The sequence below is a fragment of the Serinus canaria genome, chromosome 1 (genome assembly GCF_022539315.1).
Source record: "Serinus canaria isolate serCan28SL12 chromosome 1, serCan2020, whole genome shotgun sequence".
NCBI classification, from domain to species: Eukaryota; Metazoa; Chordata; class Aves; order Passeriformes; family Fringillidae; genus Serinus; species Serinus canaria.
Genome location: NC_066313.1, coordinates 24369655 through 24390410, shown reverse-complemented (window position 1 = coordinate 24390410; position 20756 = coordinate 24369655). Strand labels below are relative to the sequence as shown.

Sequence of the window (20756 nt, the reverse complement as noted above, 5' to 3'; positions counted from 1 at the left end):
TTAAGTGGCATTAGCCACAGTTGTGCAGCTGGTAATTACTACCACCCAGGGGAGCCTAGGAAGATGCCATTTTTTTTTCTAATTACTACAAAGCCTTTCAATTTGATTAATTCTTTCCTTAATGCATTTCCTTGTAATTTGTATTTGTGAAAATGCTAATGGTAAATTAGACAATCTTTCCTGTGAAAAATGCATTCTGTACTCTCCATAAGCTTGGTCTCTGGTGGTATCTGTGCATTCTTCATCACCCATCCAGGAGATGCTTTCAAAGCCAGGTGCTGATCCTGTCCTTTCTTTCAGTTCAAAGATGTTGCTTGAAGCAGAACTGACAAGTACCTGTAACAGAGGTACAATGGATGAAAGCATCGTCCCTTTCTCTGTGCTGCAGTGGTTTGGGTCAGAACAGACTAAAACACATTTGCTACCTGGAGCTGTTTAATTTCCTTTGAAATTGTGCATATTATTCCAGCCAGACAAGTCAGATGCCAAGGAGGTCAAGGGCACCTCAGCCTTCTACAGTAATGGCACAGGTTGCCCTGATAGAGTGAGTGGGATCTCTTACCATGATTTGAGCACTGGCTGCTGTGTCACTGGCTCACGTGACATTGCAAGATGAGTGTTGGGGGTGGGGTATAATAATAAAAAAATATGTTTCTCCTCAAAACCAGAAATCCTAGCATTGGTAAGCAGAAAAATATTTAGTGTGAAGGCAGAATTATCCTGTCTATCATTGTCCATGTCCCAGCTTTGCTCAGAGAGGCCAGGCGGCTCCCACTGGGAACATAGTTTGCAAGGTGATCTAACTTCATTGCTGGGCACCATTTCAAACTAAAGATGGAGTGTAAGTGAGGGTGAGTAGATGGTCTGTAATGGCCTCTGTGTACACCTGGGTCCCATGAACTAAAAGAGCTTTGATGTGCACTGAAAAAACCATTCCCACCAGAGCCAAAGGGGTGGCATCAGAAAACTTGTTCCGAGAGTTTTTTTTTCTTTTTCTGGAGGAGGGAGAAAACAACAGGGAGGGAGAGGAGCCTAAGGGGTAGGCACACATGGGAGTCATGGCCTAGCCCCATGGAGAGAGGGCAGGACCCTAATGGACCAGGGTAGTGGCTATTCCTGCAAGTTCCCTCCTTCCCAGAACCCTACCTGCACTTTGTTGTTGGTGCTTTCCCAATCAAAGGCTCTTGGGAATTACTGCAAGACCATCAGAAACAATAAATCCATATTCTGGTTCTTAGAGTGGCTTCCAGAATTTAGAGACTTTTTACCCAAGTCTTGCTATTTATTAGAAAGCTCTCCCATGGTCTCTCCTCTCCTTTTTGGCAAGATAATTCAGCATTAAATCAATCAAGCTCATTTGTCTCAGCTCGATGATAATAACAAGATGCTGATTTTTAAGAGCCAGATCCTGGATCGGTGTTCGTGCTTCAGAGAGACATTGCCCTCTAGTGACTAAAAGGCAGGCTGTGTAAAAAGACAAAACATCACGAGTTTTGAACAGTTTTATATGTCAGAGCAACACATTCAATTGAAATTTCTGACAGATGGAGCAATGCTGACTGTGGCGAGGGCTGAGAATACAGCAAATACTCATTAAAGCAGTGAGAAAGAGAGGGAGAGAAAATGGTCATCACATTCCTTCCAGACATTCTGAACAAAAAACTTTTGATTAAACTTACTTCAAGAAAGTCTGTATTTGTCCAGATGCTCACTTTTTAAAAATAAAAGTTATAAATATGAAAAACATAAAACTTATTCTGTAGCCAAAACACAAAGTGGTACCTCTTTTTGGAGGAAAATCTTGGGATGAGGCCATGATTTGCAGTCAGGCTTGGTGTATGAGTGAAAAGCTATTTGCAGAAAGTTTACTGTGGTAAGAAATGTGACAAATATATTAGGCAAGTTTGGTTTTTTTAACAAGAGACCTCCTGCACAACTCTCCCACAGCCACAAAAACTGCCTCACAACAAAATCCCACACACCTAAGCAGACCTGCATGAGATGATGTAAGATTGTATCTCAAAGATGTCTCTGAAAGGAATTAATTCTTGTATTCAACTGCTTCCATGAACACATCAGTCCTTTCCTCAAAGCCATTTCCTTTTGCCAGTGGCCAGCTGTATCACATCTTGCTGTTCTGGAGAAAAAGCTGCAGGACTGTTCCTGTGTCTTCGTAGTAATGTACCTTCCACGTTTCAGTGGTAACAAGGATACTTTCTGCAGCAGCATATGCTAGCTGATGCATTTGCTTGTGTAAACAAGAAGAAAACAGAGCAAAAACTGATCAGACTGGGCTCAGAGCAGGGGTCCATCGTTCTGTGGTTATTTCCTGGCTGTGCTGAGTCATTGCTGGCTGTAAGAGGCTGCCGCTCTGGCAGAGCAGCGGAACATTCCGTGTGCAGCACACGATGCATGCCCGTGGTTTTGCTTCACAGCAGGTTGTGAACCCCAGCAGCTGAGGACTCTGATACACAGCTGCATCCAAGTTAAGGTATCACCACTGAAACATTTTTTTTTCACACGGCTATAAAGGGAGATAAATTCTTCAACAGTCACAACTAAATCCCATGAGAACCATCAGAGCAGTAAAATATTAAATTTGGGATTAACAGCTCTGAATGTTTTGCACTGTCCTCAAACAATTTGAATTGGTTTTGCCCTCCTCTAACTTCTGAAGCCAGCCCTTCAACCACAAGACAAAAACAAGATGAAACAGGAGACATTACTTCATTGCCACAGCTGTCTGACTCTGCCTGGCAGATTGGCATCTGCTTGCATGTTATTGGAAGAGCTCAGCTCACAGGAAACAGGAAAGCCACACTTGAACAGGAGGTGTCATCATGAAACTGACGCTTGTGTCCCATTTAGGGGACTTGGAGAACAAAGGTTTAGCAAGAGAAGTTAACTGTTCGAAACAGTTCCACACAATGCAGTTACCCATGTGGAAAGGTGGCTTGGAGGGTGTTCCGAGGATCGGAGCAACGTGGGTGCCAGTTTACATGGTGGGATCAGGTCTATACATGGTGAGATCTGATGCAGGAGACACAGGACCACAACCAGACCAGGACCACACAGCTGGGATCCTTCCTGACCCGTATCTGCTCTGCTCAGAAAACTGTAGAAGACAGCCTGCTCCAGAGGCAGAGGCTGTGCTGGAGACCCCTGGCTGTACCGCAGTCTGCCACGATGGGGAGATGCCGCGCCACGGATGCGCCTCATGCAGCTCCCTGGATTGTGGGATGCAAATCCCACCTCTGCCAGCCGCCTTGGCAAAGGGCTTGTTTACTTTCCTGCACAGATGGGACCAAAAAACCCCATCAAACCAAACCTAAAATCCCTCTATCTTGGTTTAGTTTCAGCGATTTAATAACATTAAACCCAGAACTCTTTATATCATTTCTAAAGCTCTGTTCTTTTGAAATACTAAAATCCATTTTGTTTTGAAATATCCACAAAATTAAAAGCACTGGGAGTCTTGGAGGTAAGAGCCTTTTAAAAGTACTCTCCTTCTGCACTGCACCCAAAAATAGGTGGGTGTTAAGTAGGGAAAGACCTGCTCCTGGTCCAGCCTGCTGGGTAGAGCCAGGGATGGGAGTGAAATCTGCCCTGCCAAAGCCCGATTGTATGGCACTAACACAACTGGCAAAGACAAACATGAAAAAGACATATTTTAAGCAATTGGAAGAAAAATGTAAGTGGAGGAGAGAAAAATGAAGAGGCAAAACCCACTGTTCCTCTTCTTGCTTCTCTGAGCTCTTCAACACTAGCAGCATGGTTAAATTCCTACTGGGCTCCTACTGGAGCAGGATCTCACTGAACTGAATTTCCTCTGAGAAAGCTTCCGGCGTCCAGAACACCTCAGAAATGTTCCTCTGCCCCTCTGCAGAGCTGGCCTGTGAGGTAAGCAGGCAATTAAACCCGCTGTCCTTGTGAGAAAGGTGAGTGCAGCAACAATACATGTGCTAGGGTACAGAGGCAGCAGAGCGAGACTCCTTTGCATTGCCTTTCAGCTTAGGTGCCACAAGACTGGAGACACAGAACAAGGCAGTTGCCTGCTCTGACTGACACACAAAGTTGGGTTTCACTGGCTGTAGCTTCCAGGCAGGCTGTCACTGTTGAAAGCAAATTAGATCAGCTGGGCATCAAGTGATACCTCCTATCAGTTTTCACCGCCCACCGCTGCCAGCTCAACACTTCTCTTTAGCGCTGCATGTGCCAACTGTCTCACAGAGCCAGCTGCAACATCTACTGGAAGGACACAGGGAGCAACCACAGGTGGGGAGAGGAGCTGGGGGATCCACTCGGGCTTGGGGCATGACCTTTGCCTGCCTTAGTCCAGGCAGAAAACAGGGTTCTCCAAGAAGACTGCCAGCTTGCTGGCCACCAGGTCCAGGTCACTGGTGTTGGCATATTTGAGCAGATTGGTGTTCTTGAGAAAGTAATGCTTGAGGAAGTGCTGGCTTACACACTTGTGCAGCTTCTGTACCAGCCTCAGAAAGGCTTCAGGGAAGCAGCGCCAATCCTTGGTGCGTGGGTATTTTTCACACGTCCAGAATAGCACTGTCTGCAAGAAGCAGATGGGAGAGAAGATGTGTTAGAGGTTCTGTCGAGGGCTCACACAGCTTACTAAGGCACTTTTAGTGCTGGTAAGTGGCTGGCAGCCTTGGAAATCACAGAGACTCACGCTGCTACCTCCCTGTGTTAACGTTTCTGCAATGGAGGGATCCCAACTGACCAGGAAGAGCAGCTTGGAGGTGCCTGGTTAGGATCTCTCCCCAGAGGAGCCACTCTCCACTGACTGAGCCAGGAGCTCAAGGAAAATGATCTCTCTAAAATAATCTTTGCCTATTTGCCATCCTCCAGCAGGAGGCTCTGTAGAAATGCCAGGCATTTTAAGCTGTAGAAAATGGCCTATTATGCAAGGGTAGAAGCCAGTAGATGAAAGGAGGGACAGAGCATAATGAGATCAACATAATAATTTGTTAGCTCCAGCTGTATTTGTGCTGAAGATACATGAAGATCTGCATCCTAAACAGACTGAGATTCCAAGAAGCCATTGCAGGTGCAAGGCTTGCTTTCTGGTCAAATGCTGCCTGCTTTTTTCTGACATGTGATACTTCATGTCTTATGTTCTATTCTTCTAAAATCATTTTATGCAATTTAACATTTAAGAAATATATAGTTAAAATAACAAAATGCATATGATTATTGCTCTTATAGTATTATTTTTACACTGCCTATGTTGCATTTTCTCAGACTTTCCCATGACTGAGAAGAATTTTCTCAAGGAACTTAGACTTACTGTGCCAAAAAAGCCATACTGACTGCCTTGGTCAGCCTGAAATAACTTTTTAAAGTACAAAATCACCTATTCTCTGTTCAATAATTTTGCTAAGTCCCTTAACTGTCACCTGAGTCACAATTTTATTTTGCAAATTCAGCTACCCAAAAAGAGACTCTTGGACATTTTGAGAGATGGCAGAACCACAGCCTTCCACTTGACTGTTTCTACAGAGGTAGAATTTCACCTCTAGTTGTGCTGCTGACAAATTTCTTCTCAAACAGTTTTTCAAATGTGAAATTTTTTTTTGTTCACAGCTGCAATAACCACAAAGCCTTTTCTTGAATGTCACCAGGGAACAAAGACATAGTGAGGAATTCAAGCTATAACTCTCTGAGAGCTGCTCCTTGAAGACTTGCAGAGCAGTTACCTTCTGACACACTAAAACTACTTCAGCAGGCAGCAGTTGCAATGGAGTTTCTGGAGGCAAGAAAAACAGTGCTGCTTTTTCAGTCAGGTGCCCAAGCAAGTGATTTATCCTGAGCATTTATGTCCTTAAGTGCCAGCTCTCTACCAACAACATAGAGTTGGCTTTCAGAATGTACCTAGATCTTTTTGAAATTCCAGACCTCAAACTTAATTTCTATGCAGGTGAACAAAAGTAGGGCAATTATGTGGTCCTATCTGGCTTTCAGAGTTTCTGGGATACAGATTTCCTCTGTGCCAGAGGATTTTTTTAATCCTAATTGCTGGATACCTCTGACAGGAGAAACCTGAGGATGTGAAGAAAGCTAACACTAAGCCTCTGCTCAACTGCTGGTTTAACCACTGACTGTTTCTCTCATTTTTCTTTTCTTTTTTTTTCACTGTTTTTCTTTTTAATGTGAGTAATTTTGAAAAATTCTTTCTGTCTGGTAAACCAATCCTCTCTTGCCATAAAAGCCGGAACTATAGTTACAGTAAAGAACTGAAGAGCTTCTGAATAGTTTCCTACTTTAATCAAGAGTCCATGCAACAGCAATTCCTGCACATCTGCTCCTTCAGTCAGGGAAAAACATTGTTCCCAATGGTTTAAATGGTTTTCCACTTTGTCTTACACATGACAGTTTTCCCACCAGGTTGTTCTTACAGGCACTGAGGAGTTTTGCATTCAGCTAAGCTATAATCAGCCTCATCAATTATTTTTTTACTCCATCTTGACTTAGAGTAGTGCCCTGACTATAATAGCATTTGATGGTCACCAGCTTTTTCTTTAGGAGGAATCTTAGCATTGCATCTGGTTTTGGACACCAAAAGATCAGTAACTACTGTGAAAACCTAATGGCTTGAGGCTTCAAGGTGGGAAAAGTACAGCCTCTCCCTGGCGACTCCAGGAGGAAGAAGTCCCAGAAAACAGGATTTTTAATCTATAATCTAACAAATGGTGCTGCCTGTGGCCCATTGGTGTCTGCAGCTGTCAGATGTGGGGACACACTCATAGCAGAGTCTTCTCTCTCTTCTTCACTAATCTTGTTTGAAGTCATCTTGAACCCTGAAATAGGTGCAGGGAGGATGCCACCACCCCTTTAACTCTTTCTTCCCTTCCTACCCCAAGTGAAACACCACCAGAACTGTAGTTTGCACCTAATTCATTAATAATGCTTGCCTAAGACAGTTTTGTTTGGTGCATACCCACAAAGAAGAGAGAGAGATGGATATAGATGGCTGGGATAGTCAAGAAGCAGGAAGTGTGCAATTACAGACAACAGTACAATGTTAAGTCAAAACAGAGCAGGGGCCTCAACTCCATTTATGTTACTGCAATCATAATGTTCCTACAGGCTTTAGTTTCTTATTGAAGTTTGGAACACGTATTTAGTGAACTCCTTGCCACCACAAAGCAATGAAAAGGTACAGCAGTTTTGACAGTTACCTTAGAAGTTACACAGGTGCTACACTGATTTATACCACAACATTCTGACATTACTGGATGGAAGCCACTGCAACAGATCCCAAGACTGTAGGTAGGTCTCAGGGTGATGCCTACCTGAAGGTGATAAGCTGTGATGACAGGCTTATTCCCAGCACACCAGACATCTTCCTTCATCTGCCTCATGACCCTGAAGCACTTCCTGCGACAGCCACCATCTTCATCAAGTCCCTCCATGAGGATGTGCTCAGCACGGGAGAAGCACAGCTGCCAGTGATAATTAGAGCGAGCTAGGAGGTCGAAACCCAGTGACTGCGGAACAACAGGGAAAGTGTGACAGCAGATCAGAGGCAAACTTCTCCCAGCAATGCAGACTGAGGTTATAAAAGTATGTGTGACATCTCTCAAAGCCTATTCTGAACAGGGCTAGAAGAGGCAGCAAACATGAGGCGCGCTCCCATCTCAACTCTTAGTTGAATAAACACACATTTGGCATTGTTTCCTTGTGTGCTGGTATCAGTTACTGCAGGGAGATCCTGTTCTAGAGCCATCAGGCACAGTACCAGCAGTGCCACTAAAGCAGAAGTACAGCTCTGCATGCACTTCGCTGTGGAGCAGGAAGTTGTGCATAAGAGGGGAGCAGGACTGGAAGGTGGAATGGGACCTGCAGGAATCTGGGAGCTGGGGCTGGACTGAAGTACCAGAATCCAGCCATGAGTGTTGTAGGGAAAGATGGGATTGAGCTGGAAGGAAAACTGCGAGACACCAGTCCATTTGCTGAAGTCTTACATGAGGCAGAGCAAGAATGATGCATGTCAGAGCTGTGTGATGCAGGCAGAACTGTTTGCTAGAGACTCACACAATAAAAAGTTAACTTAGATTTTTTCTATAGAATTTACCACTGTAAGGGGGGGAAAACAAAATCCAAATAAATTCTGACAGAATATTTTGAAACATTGTTTATCTCTTTAGAGAATACAACTTCTAACCCTACTGCCATCACCATGCAGTTCTTCCTTTGGTAAGGACACTGTCAGTCACCTGAGAGGTAAGTTCAATCCCAGAGTTAAGGGTGTTTTTTACACTGTTTACCTTGATGCATTGCACTTTTTCCTGAGAAGGCCAACGCTTAAGGCAACGAGGCCACCGGGCTTTCTCGGGCCAGCACGTTGGAATCTCCACAGCAGGGACCAGCTCCACTTCAACTTGGGATTCTGATGTCTCCACAGCCACCCGGACCACTGAGCTGAAGCTTTCCAGCACTGTCACTTTACCTGTGAAAGGACAACAAGAGAAGAAAATATAGATAAAAAGGTCCTTTTCCACAAGCCAAGCAAAAGGCTGTCTAGGACCTTGCAGTTCTATTGGTCTGTCTTAAAATTTTCTCTTCAATAACACATGAAGAATATAAGAAAAACCTAAATCTTTGTAAGTCTATCCTGGGAAATGAAAACAGGAAGATGAAAGAATAAAGTGCTTAACTTTACACTCAATTATCAAGCTTTTTTTTTTCCTTTGTGGGTCTTCTTAAACCCTAAGATCAGGTTCTTAAAAATAAAGCTGGACAAGTGGTACAACCTAACATTTCTATTGGTACACTACAAGGAGATTACTGCAGGTTGGAGAGGACCAGATGAACACTTCTTGTCTAAAGATGTTCTTCTTCCTTCAGAGAACCTGAGATCAGACCCTTGCCAGATCACACTTACCACTGCCAGTCATTCAGAATGTTTTGTGGGGTATCTGTAAAGTTTGCTTCTGGAGATGCACTTGCACAGAAGACAATACCAGAATGTATGGTCTGTTGTGCAGAGCAGTCACCCAGAAAAGGCTAACTGCTACATTACTGTAAGTGCTGAGTGTTAAGAAGAGTTAGTTCCAAGGTGATTTGGAGGAAAGAAGTTTCCTCAGTGTGAAAGAAGAGTGGCTTGTCTCCAGGAACAACACAGTCTGAGTACAGAAAGGAGAGCAAGCTGCACTTTGTGGGATGTTTCCTGTTGGTCCAGTTGAGTTCATGGAAGAAGTTTCTGTCCTGGTCACTGTGGCAGGATCATTGTCCCTTCAGCTCTGCCATCTGAGCCAATTGCATGTTCATCCTCTAACCCAGTGAAGTGAAAGCCTGAGCAGATGAACATAAGCAGTTTAAAGAGCAGAGTGTTATCCCACCTTATTTTGACTGGCATGGGCTAAGGAGCAATTCAAGGAGCAATTTACCTTGCAAAGAGTAGAGTCCATCCCAACCAGAACCTCATAAACCTCAGAAAATCTATGTGCTATTTCCCTGCTGAGCCAAGCCTGGCATCAAAACAGGAACTGTTCTGTTCCCAAGCTCCCAACAAGGATCCCTAGCAGCTGAAAAGTGTTAGGCAACCACCGTGTCAGCATGTAACTATGTTCATGGCATTTCCAAAAGCATTGCAATGCTTATACCTATTTTTCCACTAATGAAAAGTGAGACACTTCAAAAACTGATTTTGCTGGTGCTGAAAGAATTAAAAAACAGGGAAGCAAAGAAATCAGTGAAGTTTTTCTGTAACTTTAGCCATACTGTGGGATGAAGGAAGTCCATTCTTCACAGAAACAAACAAAAATGGTAATTACTTCTCCTGATTTCATCTTAGCTCATCTCCTCCCAGTGGACCTTACAAGAAAGGCTTCAGAATCATCAACATAAACACCACTCTCTGGGGTCCTTGCAAGTACCTTTCCTGCAACACTCAACTTTCATTCAAGTACTTGATGTGACTGTGAATGTGACTGCTGCCCAACACAAAACTTTCACACAAGTAAAGTCTCAGAAGCTAGCCTTTCTTGTGAGCCTCGATGGTGAAATTTCATTCCACCTTTCCTTTTCTTATGATAACAAGTATTTCCTGAAAAAAATGCCATTACCTAGCAGAGCTTGACGTTAACATTTTTTTTTTCTTGTGACTACAATTAAGAGTGCGATCAGATGAGTGGAAATAGCTTCTATTGCTCTGAAATACAGAAGACTCATTAGGCCACTGATGAATAAAGTCATTCTGGAAACATGCTATGGGAAGAGGCACTGGGGAAAAGAGCACTTGTCCAACATACTTTACTTCAGTAGAAGTCCTTCTACTTAGTTCTCATCATCCCATGCTGGAAATCTGTGGGCAGCTAAGGTTTCCCCAGAGCATTATCTGCCTATAAATATCTTCAAACACATTCTTCTCAGATGTACACATCTTTCCAGTATCAAATTTTCCTATACTACCTTCCTTAATAATTTAAATATATTGCAGGTGCTGTAGTAGAGAAGGATTTTTTTCCCAAACAAACTCCTAAATGTTCTAAAAATCTGGGCTGCCTCTTGGTTGAACTGGGAGGGTGATGTGGGTGCATACTCCACCCAAATTCCTAAGAAAGGAGTAACATCTTGGGTACAAAGAGCCCAAGAGCTACTGAATTCTATCTCCAGTGCAGGTCTGTGTCTGTCACTGCAATTGCTTGAAGGCTTCCTGGTTTGGGAGAGTTTTGCTCAGCTTCTGAGTACGCAAGCCAAACACTCTGTGTGTGATGGTTTCCCTCACACCTGTCCCCACCAAACTCACTGGAGAGGTTACAGGAGACAATCGACTTCTCCACCAGCTCCCGGAAGACGATAAGGACTTTGGCTGGAACCAGATCACCTTCAATGTTCACATCCTCTTCATGCCACTGCTGGAGGCTTTTTGAGAACTGCTCCACCTCCAGCCACTGATGCAGTTCCTCAGGGTCCCGCACGGAGGAGAGGAGCTTGGCTCCATGCACGGTGTAATAGCGCCAGTGCCGTACCTGGCATTCCCTGTAACCGGTCAGGCCACGCAGAGGAACTGTGATGAGGAACTGGCTGGGTGCTAAGACCTGGGAGAGTTCAGAGAGATTGAGAGAGGAGACAAGGGCAGATCCATGAGCTAAAGTAAGGAAAACAGGGTTGAGGAAGTACTAGGTAAAACTGGGAACTTTGAAAAGAAGGACCATGGAATGATGGGACTAACTGAACACAGCCAGGACCTGTCTAAGGGTTACCCTGGAGGCATGCAAACTAAAAGGAAATTGTCTTAGAAGGCATCTGATGTGAAGCTCTTAGAAGATAAGAGCTCACTGGCTGATTTGCCACCACACCTGCCATGCTTTTGCCCTTTTCTTGTTATTTCTAGTCTGCAATGACATGAGATGTAATAACCAGCAACTTTCAAGAAGCAGGAAGGCATGAGAGAATATGTTTTGATATCCAGCCAAGGGAAGCCCAAATAGTGCTAGTTTTTATCTCAGAATTGTTACTTGACATAAGCCCAGAGTCCAATACTAGTAATAGCTATGGCAAAAAAATGTACTTTTCTGATCTCTTTCAAAGTCCACTACAGACATTAGCAAAATAAGGCTATGGCCCATTAATTTTACAAGTGTTTCCCTCTGTTTGACTGACATTTAAAGGGACAGAGACAAGGCAAGTGACATGCCTGAGCCTAGAGAAGCAGTGTCGCTCCCAGAAACAAGTCCAGGTCTTGGTCTGCTGTAATAATGGAACTGCATCTCCTGATGAGCATGACAGAAACAGTGTAAGGATGGAGGCAGCAACCAATGGACAAGGAAGCCTTAAACAGGCTTGTTTGCAAGCCAGTTCATTTACCTCACTTGGGGAGCAGCCATTTTCCAACAAAAACCAGTTCTGAGACAGTATTCGCAAGGAAAGAATGAGGTGACTCAAATACCACAAAACATCATCTGTCTGGCCCAGGGCATAGCCAGATATGTCCAAGTGCTACTTTGGAAGCATCTGGCAGTTGTGGTTCCAGAAGGGGTGTTCAGATTCCTTCAGATTTTTACCATGTTGGCTTAGGAGCTTTTCAAGTCCACTTGCTACCAAGCCCAACTTACACCGGCATAAGTAAAGTGAAGCAGAGCAGGATGTGAAGTGACAGCCACTGCTGTGACGTGGTTACACCCATGGTGAATGAAACATGCTTGTCACTCTCCTGTAATAATCCAAAACACTCTGGTAGCCTTCCTCAGCTCAGCTCAGCTCAGCTCAGCTCAGCTCAGCTCAGCTCAGCTCAGCTCAGCTGATTTATAGTATTACCATGGAGGTACCAGGGCCCTGAGGGCACGAACAATCTTAATTGTCCCTAAGCAACCTTTCTGGGACCTCTATCCACACCTTATTCCCACGGGTCTGGGACCTCCATTGCAGGTTAGCCCTGGGCTCCAGTGAGTGGGGGAGTGGCTTGACCTCAGACCTGACTTACCAGCAGACTTTCCTGATGATCCAGACTCTTGGCTGGCCCAGCTGCCCTCCTTGTGTCTGTCTCACTTAGGGACCATAGGGCAGGGGCTGCCTTGCTATGCTCACCTCCTGCCTCTCTCTCTCTCACACAGGGAGCAGCTGGTCTTCTCTGCTCCCTGGCAAGAGATTTGGAAAATAAAAGATGGCCAGCCAGAAGAACAGAAGTAGCAAGGAAAACACCAGGATGCTGCTCTTTTGTCAAATATAAACCATAGAGGCAGGAGGATGCTGAAAGGATGACACTGAAGATCAAGCTAACCTGCACACATCAGGTCTGGTGGGGCTGAGAAATCCTGTGGGCAGCTCAGGAGAACTCCTGTGAGCAACAGGCTCCATAAGGAAAAAATACAATGGCTGTCATGCAATTACTGCTCCTCTGACTGCCTCAGCCACATGTGCAGGTAAACAACCATTCCTCCCCATCCAAAATGCTGTCCTGTATGCACTGGCACCCAATAGATTGCAAAGGGAAGAGCTGCACAGGTTATGTGAGTGCCTACAAATGCAAGTCACAAGGGTCCTCCACCCGGGGCTTACCAGAAAACGACAGAATGCACAAGGCTGGGATTAGCACTGTAAAGGTGGGCAGTTGGTGTCTTCTTGGCCTAAACAAATCCCAGTCCCACACCTATGCTCTGTCACACGATGGTCTCATACACCATGTGCAGGCCATGGGCCCCAGAAAGTCACAGGCTCAAGCAAGAGTTTCCAGTTCTGGGGCGTGTAACTTGTGGCCAGTTCTGCTGTATTAAAATCCTGTCTAGAGTATGCTGGGCAAATTAAATACGACCTCATTCTTGTGAACCTGGCCAGGCTGTTCTAGGGAGACAGAAACAGTAGGCTAGAAAGAATATAATTATGCTTTGAGGGGAAAAAAAAAAGTCTTTTGTGCAGAGAATAAAACAGTCATGGAAGGATCAGTTTGGGGGGTGAAGTTGTTTGGAGAAGAGGGTGTGTGAGGAGGAAGCAAGCACAAGGATTGTCAGGCACCAGGAAGGCTTTGTACCTGGATGGATGGGTGGAATGGGCGCTTCCTCCGAAGCACAGCTGACCACTTGGCCAGTAAAGCTGGCTGATCCTGAGAGAAGCAGAAAGGAAGACAAGTACACAGAACAGAGAGAAAGCATGTGCTAGGTCATTCATTCACAGACCAAAGCTGCAAGCTTCCCTGGATGCTTGGAGTTTGCCAAAAGAAAATCCTCCCATTGCCCCCACCTTGATTAAACACTTAGCAATGCCACGGGGCAGTGCACTACCACTTAACCTGGACCTCTTCATTATAACTTTACTGAAGCCTCCACAGCTTTTGCATCAGCCCTGCACAGTTGACAGCTCAAAAAAAAAAATGGGTCACAACAAAAACAAACACTTAGAACTTTTAAAAATTACATAATCTGTTTTGTTCTTCTGAATTTTAATTCTGGCTTTTCATTAAAGCATAACTTTTTGTTACATGGGTCACAGGAAAACCCTGAATACCTGAAGACTTTTTTTAAACATTATCCATTCAATCCTTCATATTTAGAAGGGAACTTGAGGCTTCTCAACAAATCTAGATGTCTCACCATGTTAAATTGACTCCTTTTAGCCAGAAGCTGAAAGCTCTGAAAAATCCTGTAGATTTAGCTGACAGAAAAAAAGATGTTGAAAAATTAAACACGAAATAATGAATACATTGACTTTCCCTGGACACAAATCTCCTCTATGTAGAAATATGTCAGCAACGGTATTAGAGTTTCCAACTTTTTGGAGGTAGGCAAACCAAACCAAAATAATTTCTCATCAACTTCTTCTTTGCTGCCCCATACATACAGGACAGTTAGTCAGGTCCTCTGAGTGTTACTTCCACAGATTTGTAACATTGGGTTCAGTTGAGCATGAACAACAGATCTGCCACTTTTAAGGAAACAGATTTTGAGGATTTCGTTCAAGCAAAATTTGTTCAGATGTGCATACTATAATACCAAGTTACTGCTCATAATAGATTGCCTTGGTGGTTTTGTTCTGCTTTGCTTTCCAGAACAACAATTTTACCCTGAGCCTGGTCCTGTCAGACCTCATTAGCCAAGCAGGTTTGTTCCAGCACAAGAGGTGGCTGGCAGAGTCTGGCACTCAGGAACTCATGGACCAGGATGTGGCACTGTTTTACGCCACTGTGGCCATACTTACTGACAAGACCACATGCTCTGGGATACACAAAATCCCAGAAAAGTTATGTCTCAATGTTTTTGTCCCAGGGCCCCATTTCAGACTGGGTGATTACATTTTGCCTCCACCTCCATACCCTTCCAGCAGCTTCATACAAAGACTTCTTCCCTTTCAGTCCCAGAGAACTGCAAAAGTTGCCTCGTGCTTTTATGTATTTGCTGTGTTTTGATCTGTAAATGGCTGTGGTTCAGTATAATGGTTGACATTAGTATTTCAACTAGTTCAGATAAAAAAAATTGTTTTCATCTGAAGTTGCCATTGTTGTGATTGTTTCTTGTGTCTTTACTAGTTACTTTTGTGTAATGGAGTCACAAGAAATAAGCAGCCTTCTTCTGTCACAGCTGGGACAGGGCATTATTATTTTCATGTCTGAAGGTGTAAAACAGGGAGGCATTTAAATTCTCCCACTAACAAGCATTTTTTCCCAATAAAAAAGAAATTCTGATCCATGACAAGGAAAAAACATATTTTTCAGAAGAAGCTCTCTAATGTTCATACCAGAAGAAGGACTTTAATTCTTCTTTCATCTTTTTTAGTGAGTTGACAGCTTTTCCACTTGTGAAAAATACAGGTCATAGCTCAGGAAGGCATGAACCTTTTTTCTTGTGTTACTGCTGCACAAGTTTTTCTTTCTATCTCCCAAAGAACTTTGGCTTCTGTTTGTGGATTGACAGCTCTGGCAATAGATGCTGTTTGTAAACACAGCAGCTGTAAGAGGCTTTGCTTGATTTACCCATCTCTCTTCAATGTTCCTCTGGCTGTGAGATGCCCATGAGTGAGTGCCAATGACCCAGTCACTAGAACTCCACAGTGAAGTGTCAGCACATCATCTGTGGTGTTCTGGGTGAGGTACCTGCCCGTACAAACACTTACATAATGGAGAAATCACTTTCTGGTTGCCTACAGGCTGCCAGAGAGTGCATCAGAGCTCTTGTTCATACCTTAATGTTCTCATTGTGAATGCCAGAGTTGGAGATAGCCTGGAATCGCACAGCCTTGTAGCTGATTTCTGCGGTCAGCTGCTGGATGATTTTCTGCACCTCCTCCACTGCTTTGGAAACCAGGTAATGCCGCCTTTCCACCTGTCAGTTCCAGGAAAGACACCTCACGTTACAGGTAACTGCAGTCTTTGTCTCCAGTGGGAAGCAGACAAATCAGCTTAAAGCATCCTGAAACATTTGTGCCTGTGCTGCACTGAGAATAAAAATTGTTTCCCTGTGTATTGGAACCAATTTACTATGAGACAGAGATGTGAACACCAAAGGGTCAATATTCAAGACTATTGAGCATTAATTGATATTTCCATGCCAACACCATTGGGTGGAAGGAAAGGAGTTCATTACACAGATAAAATTGTGATCAACTACAGCTACAGTCCCAATTCTTTGTCCATGTGATGCAAAATACCAGTTACTCCCCTGCATATGGTAGCCATTCTCAAAGTCAGGATATGTTCCATTCCAAGAGCTGACAGGAGATCAAGAGTTACAGATCTGTCCATTAGTCAGATGGTCGATGTATGTGGCATCATTTAGGTGCCTACCTTATACACAGAAAGTATCCTCACTGTCTTTATGGCTGAAGTACAGATGAGACTCTACTCCTAGACAGTGTGAAAGCATCTTTCCAAAGCTGGTCCCATTGGGAATTAGGCGTTTGTGTGGCCTAAAGGGTGGCTCTTCAATTCAAGAAGTAGCATAATGAATTACTGAAAATTATTTCAGTGAAATATTATTTCAGTCTGAGTCTTGAGAGAACTGAGGTGAGGGGTGGACAACTCAGAAAACTATAAGATTAACCTGAACCTTCACTTATGACTAAAAACAAAGGGAGCACAGGGGGACTGTCACAATCCGAACAAGGAGATTCAACAAGAGGAACATGAAGGAACCATGTTGGTAAAGGGCATTTAATATTTTTGAAATATCCTTACACCTTTACCAAAGTGAGGAGATTCAGCTACTGTTAATGAAGTTCATGAGCATCTTTGTCATTACTTATGCAACCAGAATTACTTATGCAGAGTGAAATATTAAGACTGTTTACTGTTCTTTTTTGGATCCTATGCTTCATCTCATTTGGTTGCAGCTTTTGCTTTCTTCTCGATTCTTCTTTTTCCTCACCATATTCTACTAAACCTTGTTGTTTGCAGGCAAGTAAAAACAAAAAAAAAAAGATAAACAGAGTTCATCACCCGACTAAAGTGAATGATAAAGCATAATTGCCAGTCATAGATAATTCCTACAGTCTTTTGTTATTACCAAATACCAAAATGAAGCAAAAGCATAAGTTAAAAATTCTGTACTGTGAGGGTGTTGAGGCCCTGGCACAGGCTGCTCAGAGAAGCTGTGGATGCCGCATCCCTGGAAGTGTTCAAGGCCAGGCTGGACAGGGCTTTGAGCCCTGGTCCAGTGGAAGGTGTCACAGTCCACAACAAGGAAATTGCACCATATGATCTTTAAAGGTGCCCTCCAACCCAAACCAGCCTATTGCTTTCTAAAATTCCTGTGTCCTGTTCACTCAGCATCTTCTTTGGCACCTAAACAACTCTCTTTTCTCTTTTAAAAAATATAATTGACAAGTACTTCTTCAGAAGTCCTTTTGGATACCTTCATGTCAAATGTTGAACTGACAGCCACAAACACTCAAAATCACAAGTGATTTGAAATGTGTCCCCAGGGCCCGGAAGGGGACAAAGAGATTCACTTCTTCACAACAAGGGACCATTCAATGGACTAAAGCAGACTAGTGCTTGCCTCACATCCATTAACCTTGAACAGCAATTGACTAATACTGAACTTGAAGATGAGCAGAGTTTGAATACCTTCCTCCCTCAGACAACAAATTAACAGTATTTTTACTAAGCTGAATAGCTTTTAGAAATGGGAAATATGTTAGACAACAGCACCATATTCCCTTGACTGGGCTCTCATCCACCCTTGACATCCTGCTTCTTTGCTATCTTAACACCATGTAGTCCTTTATGTTTATATAATGCCCTTTAATTTCCCTAGTAATTCACCCTCCCCCTCATTCCAATTCATCCTTTTCTCTACGAGCAGTTTTAGCTACTTACATGTACTTAACAAAAAAAAAAAAAAAACCCTGAAAGATTTTAGCCCATATTCATTTTCACCTCCTCATCTCAGCTTTCATTTATGGCACTTCTCCATCTGTATCTATACTGTATCTATTTTCTCCACCTTATTTTTGTTCATACAGAACAACTCCTTAGAACAGTCCAACAAGCTTGATAAGAGACCTAATGGTTTCTCCAGCAAGTGAATGGTAAGTGGCAAAGAAAGTTGTCCATGTCTAAGAGCTTTTAGACAAAAAAATAAGACATTTTTAAAACTGAAGAGTGTAAAAAGTATACACAGAGTGCCCTCTGTATGGATTGCTCATGCTCTGCTCTCTCTAAGGGGCACCTGCTGGAAACATTTTTTTCCACCTCCAGTATCCAGGGACAATCCATTCAACCCAGCCTGGCCTCATTTAATTCTGCCTTCATCACCTACTAGCTAGGCTACAGCAGTTGTCATGAATTCTTTATAAGAGTATACACTCAAAAGAACAGTTGAGGGAGTACCACTAAACACCTCTCTCAATGTGTACTCCCCGTCACTGGAACAGGGATAAAAGAACAATGGACATGTGACTGACAGAGCCTGCTCAATATAATTAGCTAATTAAATTAGCTCCCTAATCATCCTGTTGGAAAATATAATCTTCCTACAGAAGGGAGGGCAGAAAATCAGAAAACAGAATGTGAGTCTGAAGAGCCAAGGCATTTATCTCAAATACTTCTAGTACCAGCACAGACGCATTGGGAGAAAAGATATTGTAAGGTCTTTGCTGGACAGTCACTTCTGTGACTTACTGGCATTCCCCTTACCAGGTCTTAACCCAGGGAATTGTGCTAAAACAAATTCACAAAATTTGAATAGCAAGGTCAATTAAGGTTTTATTAAGGGGAAAATAAGCAGGATTGGGATTTATTATGAACTGTTAAAAACATTTGGGTTTTTTCTTATTTACCCAGCCACATCCACTCCACACGCATTCAAATTTTTTTCTTTGATGAGTGGCTTAAGGATGAAATCTCTGGTATTATTGAGATTCATGGCACCAGGTGGTGGACCTGTTTCCAAAAACAGGCAGCATTTGACAAGCTGAACTGCCTGAAGTTGGACAAGAGGCTCAGGAGCAGGCAGAAACTAAGAATCCATTAGCTGGAGGGCTGCTAGAAAACAGACTTCCAGTATAACCTAAAATACTGGCAACTATGAGCCTCACTTAACTACAGTCTGCTTCTGTTCCTTGTACTTATGGCTGTCATATGAGCATTTTCCTGTGCATGGCTTCCCTCTGTTCCTTCCTTTGTAGCTCTGCTTTTTAAATCTTCAGAGAAGCATTCACTGTTATAGCTCACTGAACAGATTCTCATGGAATGATTTTCCTGTGCCCAACACGGCATGCCTGAAGAAGGTATATTTCTGGGAGAACTTTCATACTTGCCACCAAAACATTTCCACAGAGAAAACAAACCTTTCTTACCAGCCCCTTCATTGCACCAGAATATGTGATCATTTACAGAAAATAAAGCCTTACACTTTCTGATTTTGAAATTATTTGTCACTTTGGTATCTTGCATTTTGTTGGGGAAAGCAGACTATAAAACAGGATCTAGCTAAGTACTGCCATGAAACAAGTCAGCTTTAAAAAATGTTATGGCTCACTTAGAGCTTTTATTAAACAGCATTGTTTCACAGACGATTTTATTCTGTTTTATTTCATTTCATAATGGGGGGAAAAAATTGAGTGCTGGAATATCTTATAAAATAGAAAATGAGATTCCAGTCTGCATGTGCTAATGAGACATGTTATTTTAATCATGGAATATAGAGAAGTATCCTAAGCTGAGGTGACAGACTGATGACAGAATTCTAACAATATTGGTCTGTCTCTGCAGCTCCTACATGAATCTTTCTTAGAGGCAATGCCTGGTGTTGGTCTTGTTTCGGTCAAGCCAAGACCACCAGACAGGGAGAGAGGCAAGGATATTTCCTTAGATTTAAATGCTGACAATTACTGCTAGTCTCACATCTGGAATTCCAGATCAGGAACAAAAATTCAGGATACCTAGAGGAAGAAGACAAGGACCTTGAAAAATTAGGCTACCAGCAGATAAGATTCTGCAACAGAAACCTAGAGATCTCATTAGAAATACAGTTCTCATGAAACTTCACCCAATCTTGTCTCAGAAATGAAGACAGCAGGCGAGCAACTAACTGTCAAATTTGGCACCCTTCAGTATCAACACCTAGTGTGGGAGACAGAAAATCTGGTCAGATAAAGTCTTACCTTGCTCTGGATGTAGATTTCTACATCTTCATCTGTGAATGGTTTCATGGCAAGATGGTCTTCGCTGCTCTTTAAAGTGTGAATTCACTCTTCACTTGTTCACCTGCCTCTGGAAGTAGAGGAACACTCAGAGAGAGCTGCTCAGAGGCTTCTTGCCCTGTGAAGCTCAAGTCACCTAATATCTCTGTGCTGTGGATGAGTAAGAGAAGAGACAAGCAAGGAAGCATGCCTGTTTTGAGTAATTTTCTTTTCCTGGTCTGAGCTACAATGGTGACATCCAGCTCATTCCGAAAACTATCTCCAAGTATTATTCTCTAAGTTCAATAGTTGTTATTCATCCTATTACTTTTAAATGGTGGATCTTGCATGCAGGCATACACCAAAATATCCCAGCAACTGCTCTGTCTCAGGGCAGATTTGGAAGTGCTTTTCAGATTGCAGTGCAGCTTCAGTACATTCATGCACAGCATTATTACTCTGCATGCCACTAGTACGTCCCTGCCTTGCTACACCCTTTCTTAAATGCTCTCAGTTATTCCTTGTTGACTAATCAACTCTCTTTCCATCTGAAAATGTATGGATATTTTTACACTCAGATCACTCACAGGGGCTGCAATCTGCAACCCCTGCTCCCCTCTCCTCCCCTCTCCTTATATCTCCTCTCTCTCTGTGGCTGTATTGACAGTAAATATTGTGCAGCCTGT

At 43.2% G+C, this 20756-nt stretch overlaps 1 protein-coding gene across 1 annotated transcript; it reads right to left on the bottom strand.

Annotated features, from left to right (window-relative positions):
- Window positions 1–1558: 1558 nt before the first annotated feature.
- On the bottom strand, window positions 1559–20157 carry MAB21L3 (mab-21 like 3). The gene is made up of 7 exons (XM_018908142.3): window positions 20053–20157; window positions 15630–15770; window positions 13487–13558; window positions 10766–11057; window positions 8283–8464; window positions 7308–7502; window positions 1559–4564 (listed from the first exon to the last, which is right to left on the bottom strand). Exons 1-7 carry the CDS (start codon window positions 20098–20100, stop codon window positions 4331–4333), a joined length of 1164 nt encoding a protein of 387 aa, XP_018763687.1. The 5' UTR covers window positions 20101–20157; the 3' UTR covers window positions 1559–4330.
- Between the last annotated feature and the right edge of the window lie 599 nt (window positions 20158–20756).

Excerpts from the sequence above, each read along its gene's own strand:
- MAB21L3 (XM_018908142.3), bottom strand. The coding sequence starts at position 20,100 with ATGAAACCATTCACAGATGAAGATGTAGAAATCTACATCCAGAGCAAG. Across the intron at positions 15,771-20,052 it reads AAATCTACATCCAGAGCAAG|GTGGAAAGGCGGCATTACCT; the intron begins GTAAGACTTTAT and ends TGGAACTGACAG. Across the intron at positions 13,559-15,629 it reads TTCACAATGAGAACATTAAG|GATCAGCCAGCTTTACTGGC; the intron begins GTATGAACAAGA and ends TGCTTCTCTCAG.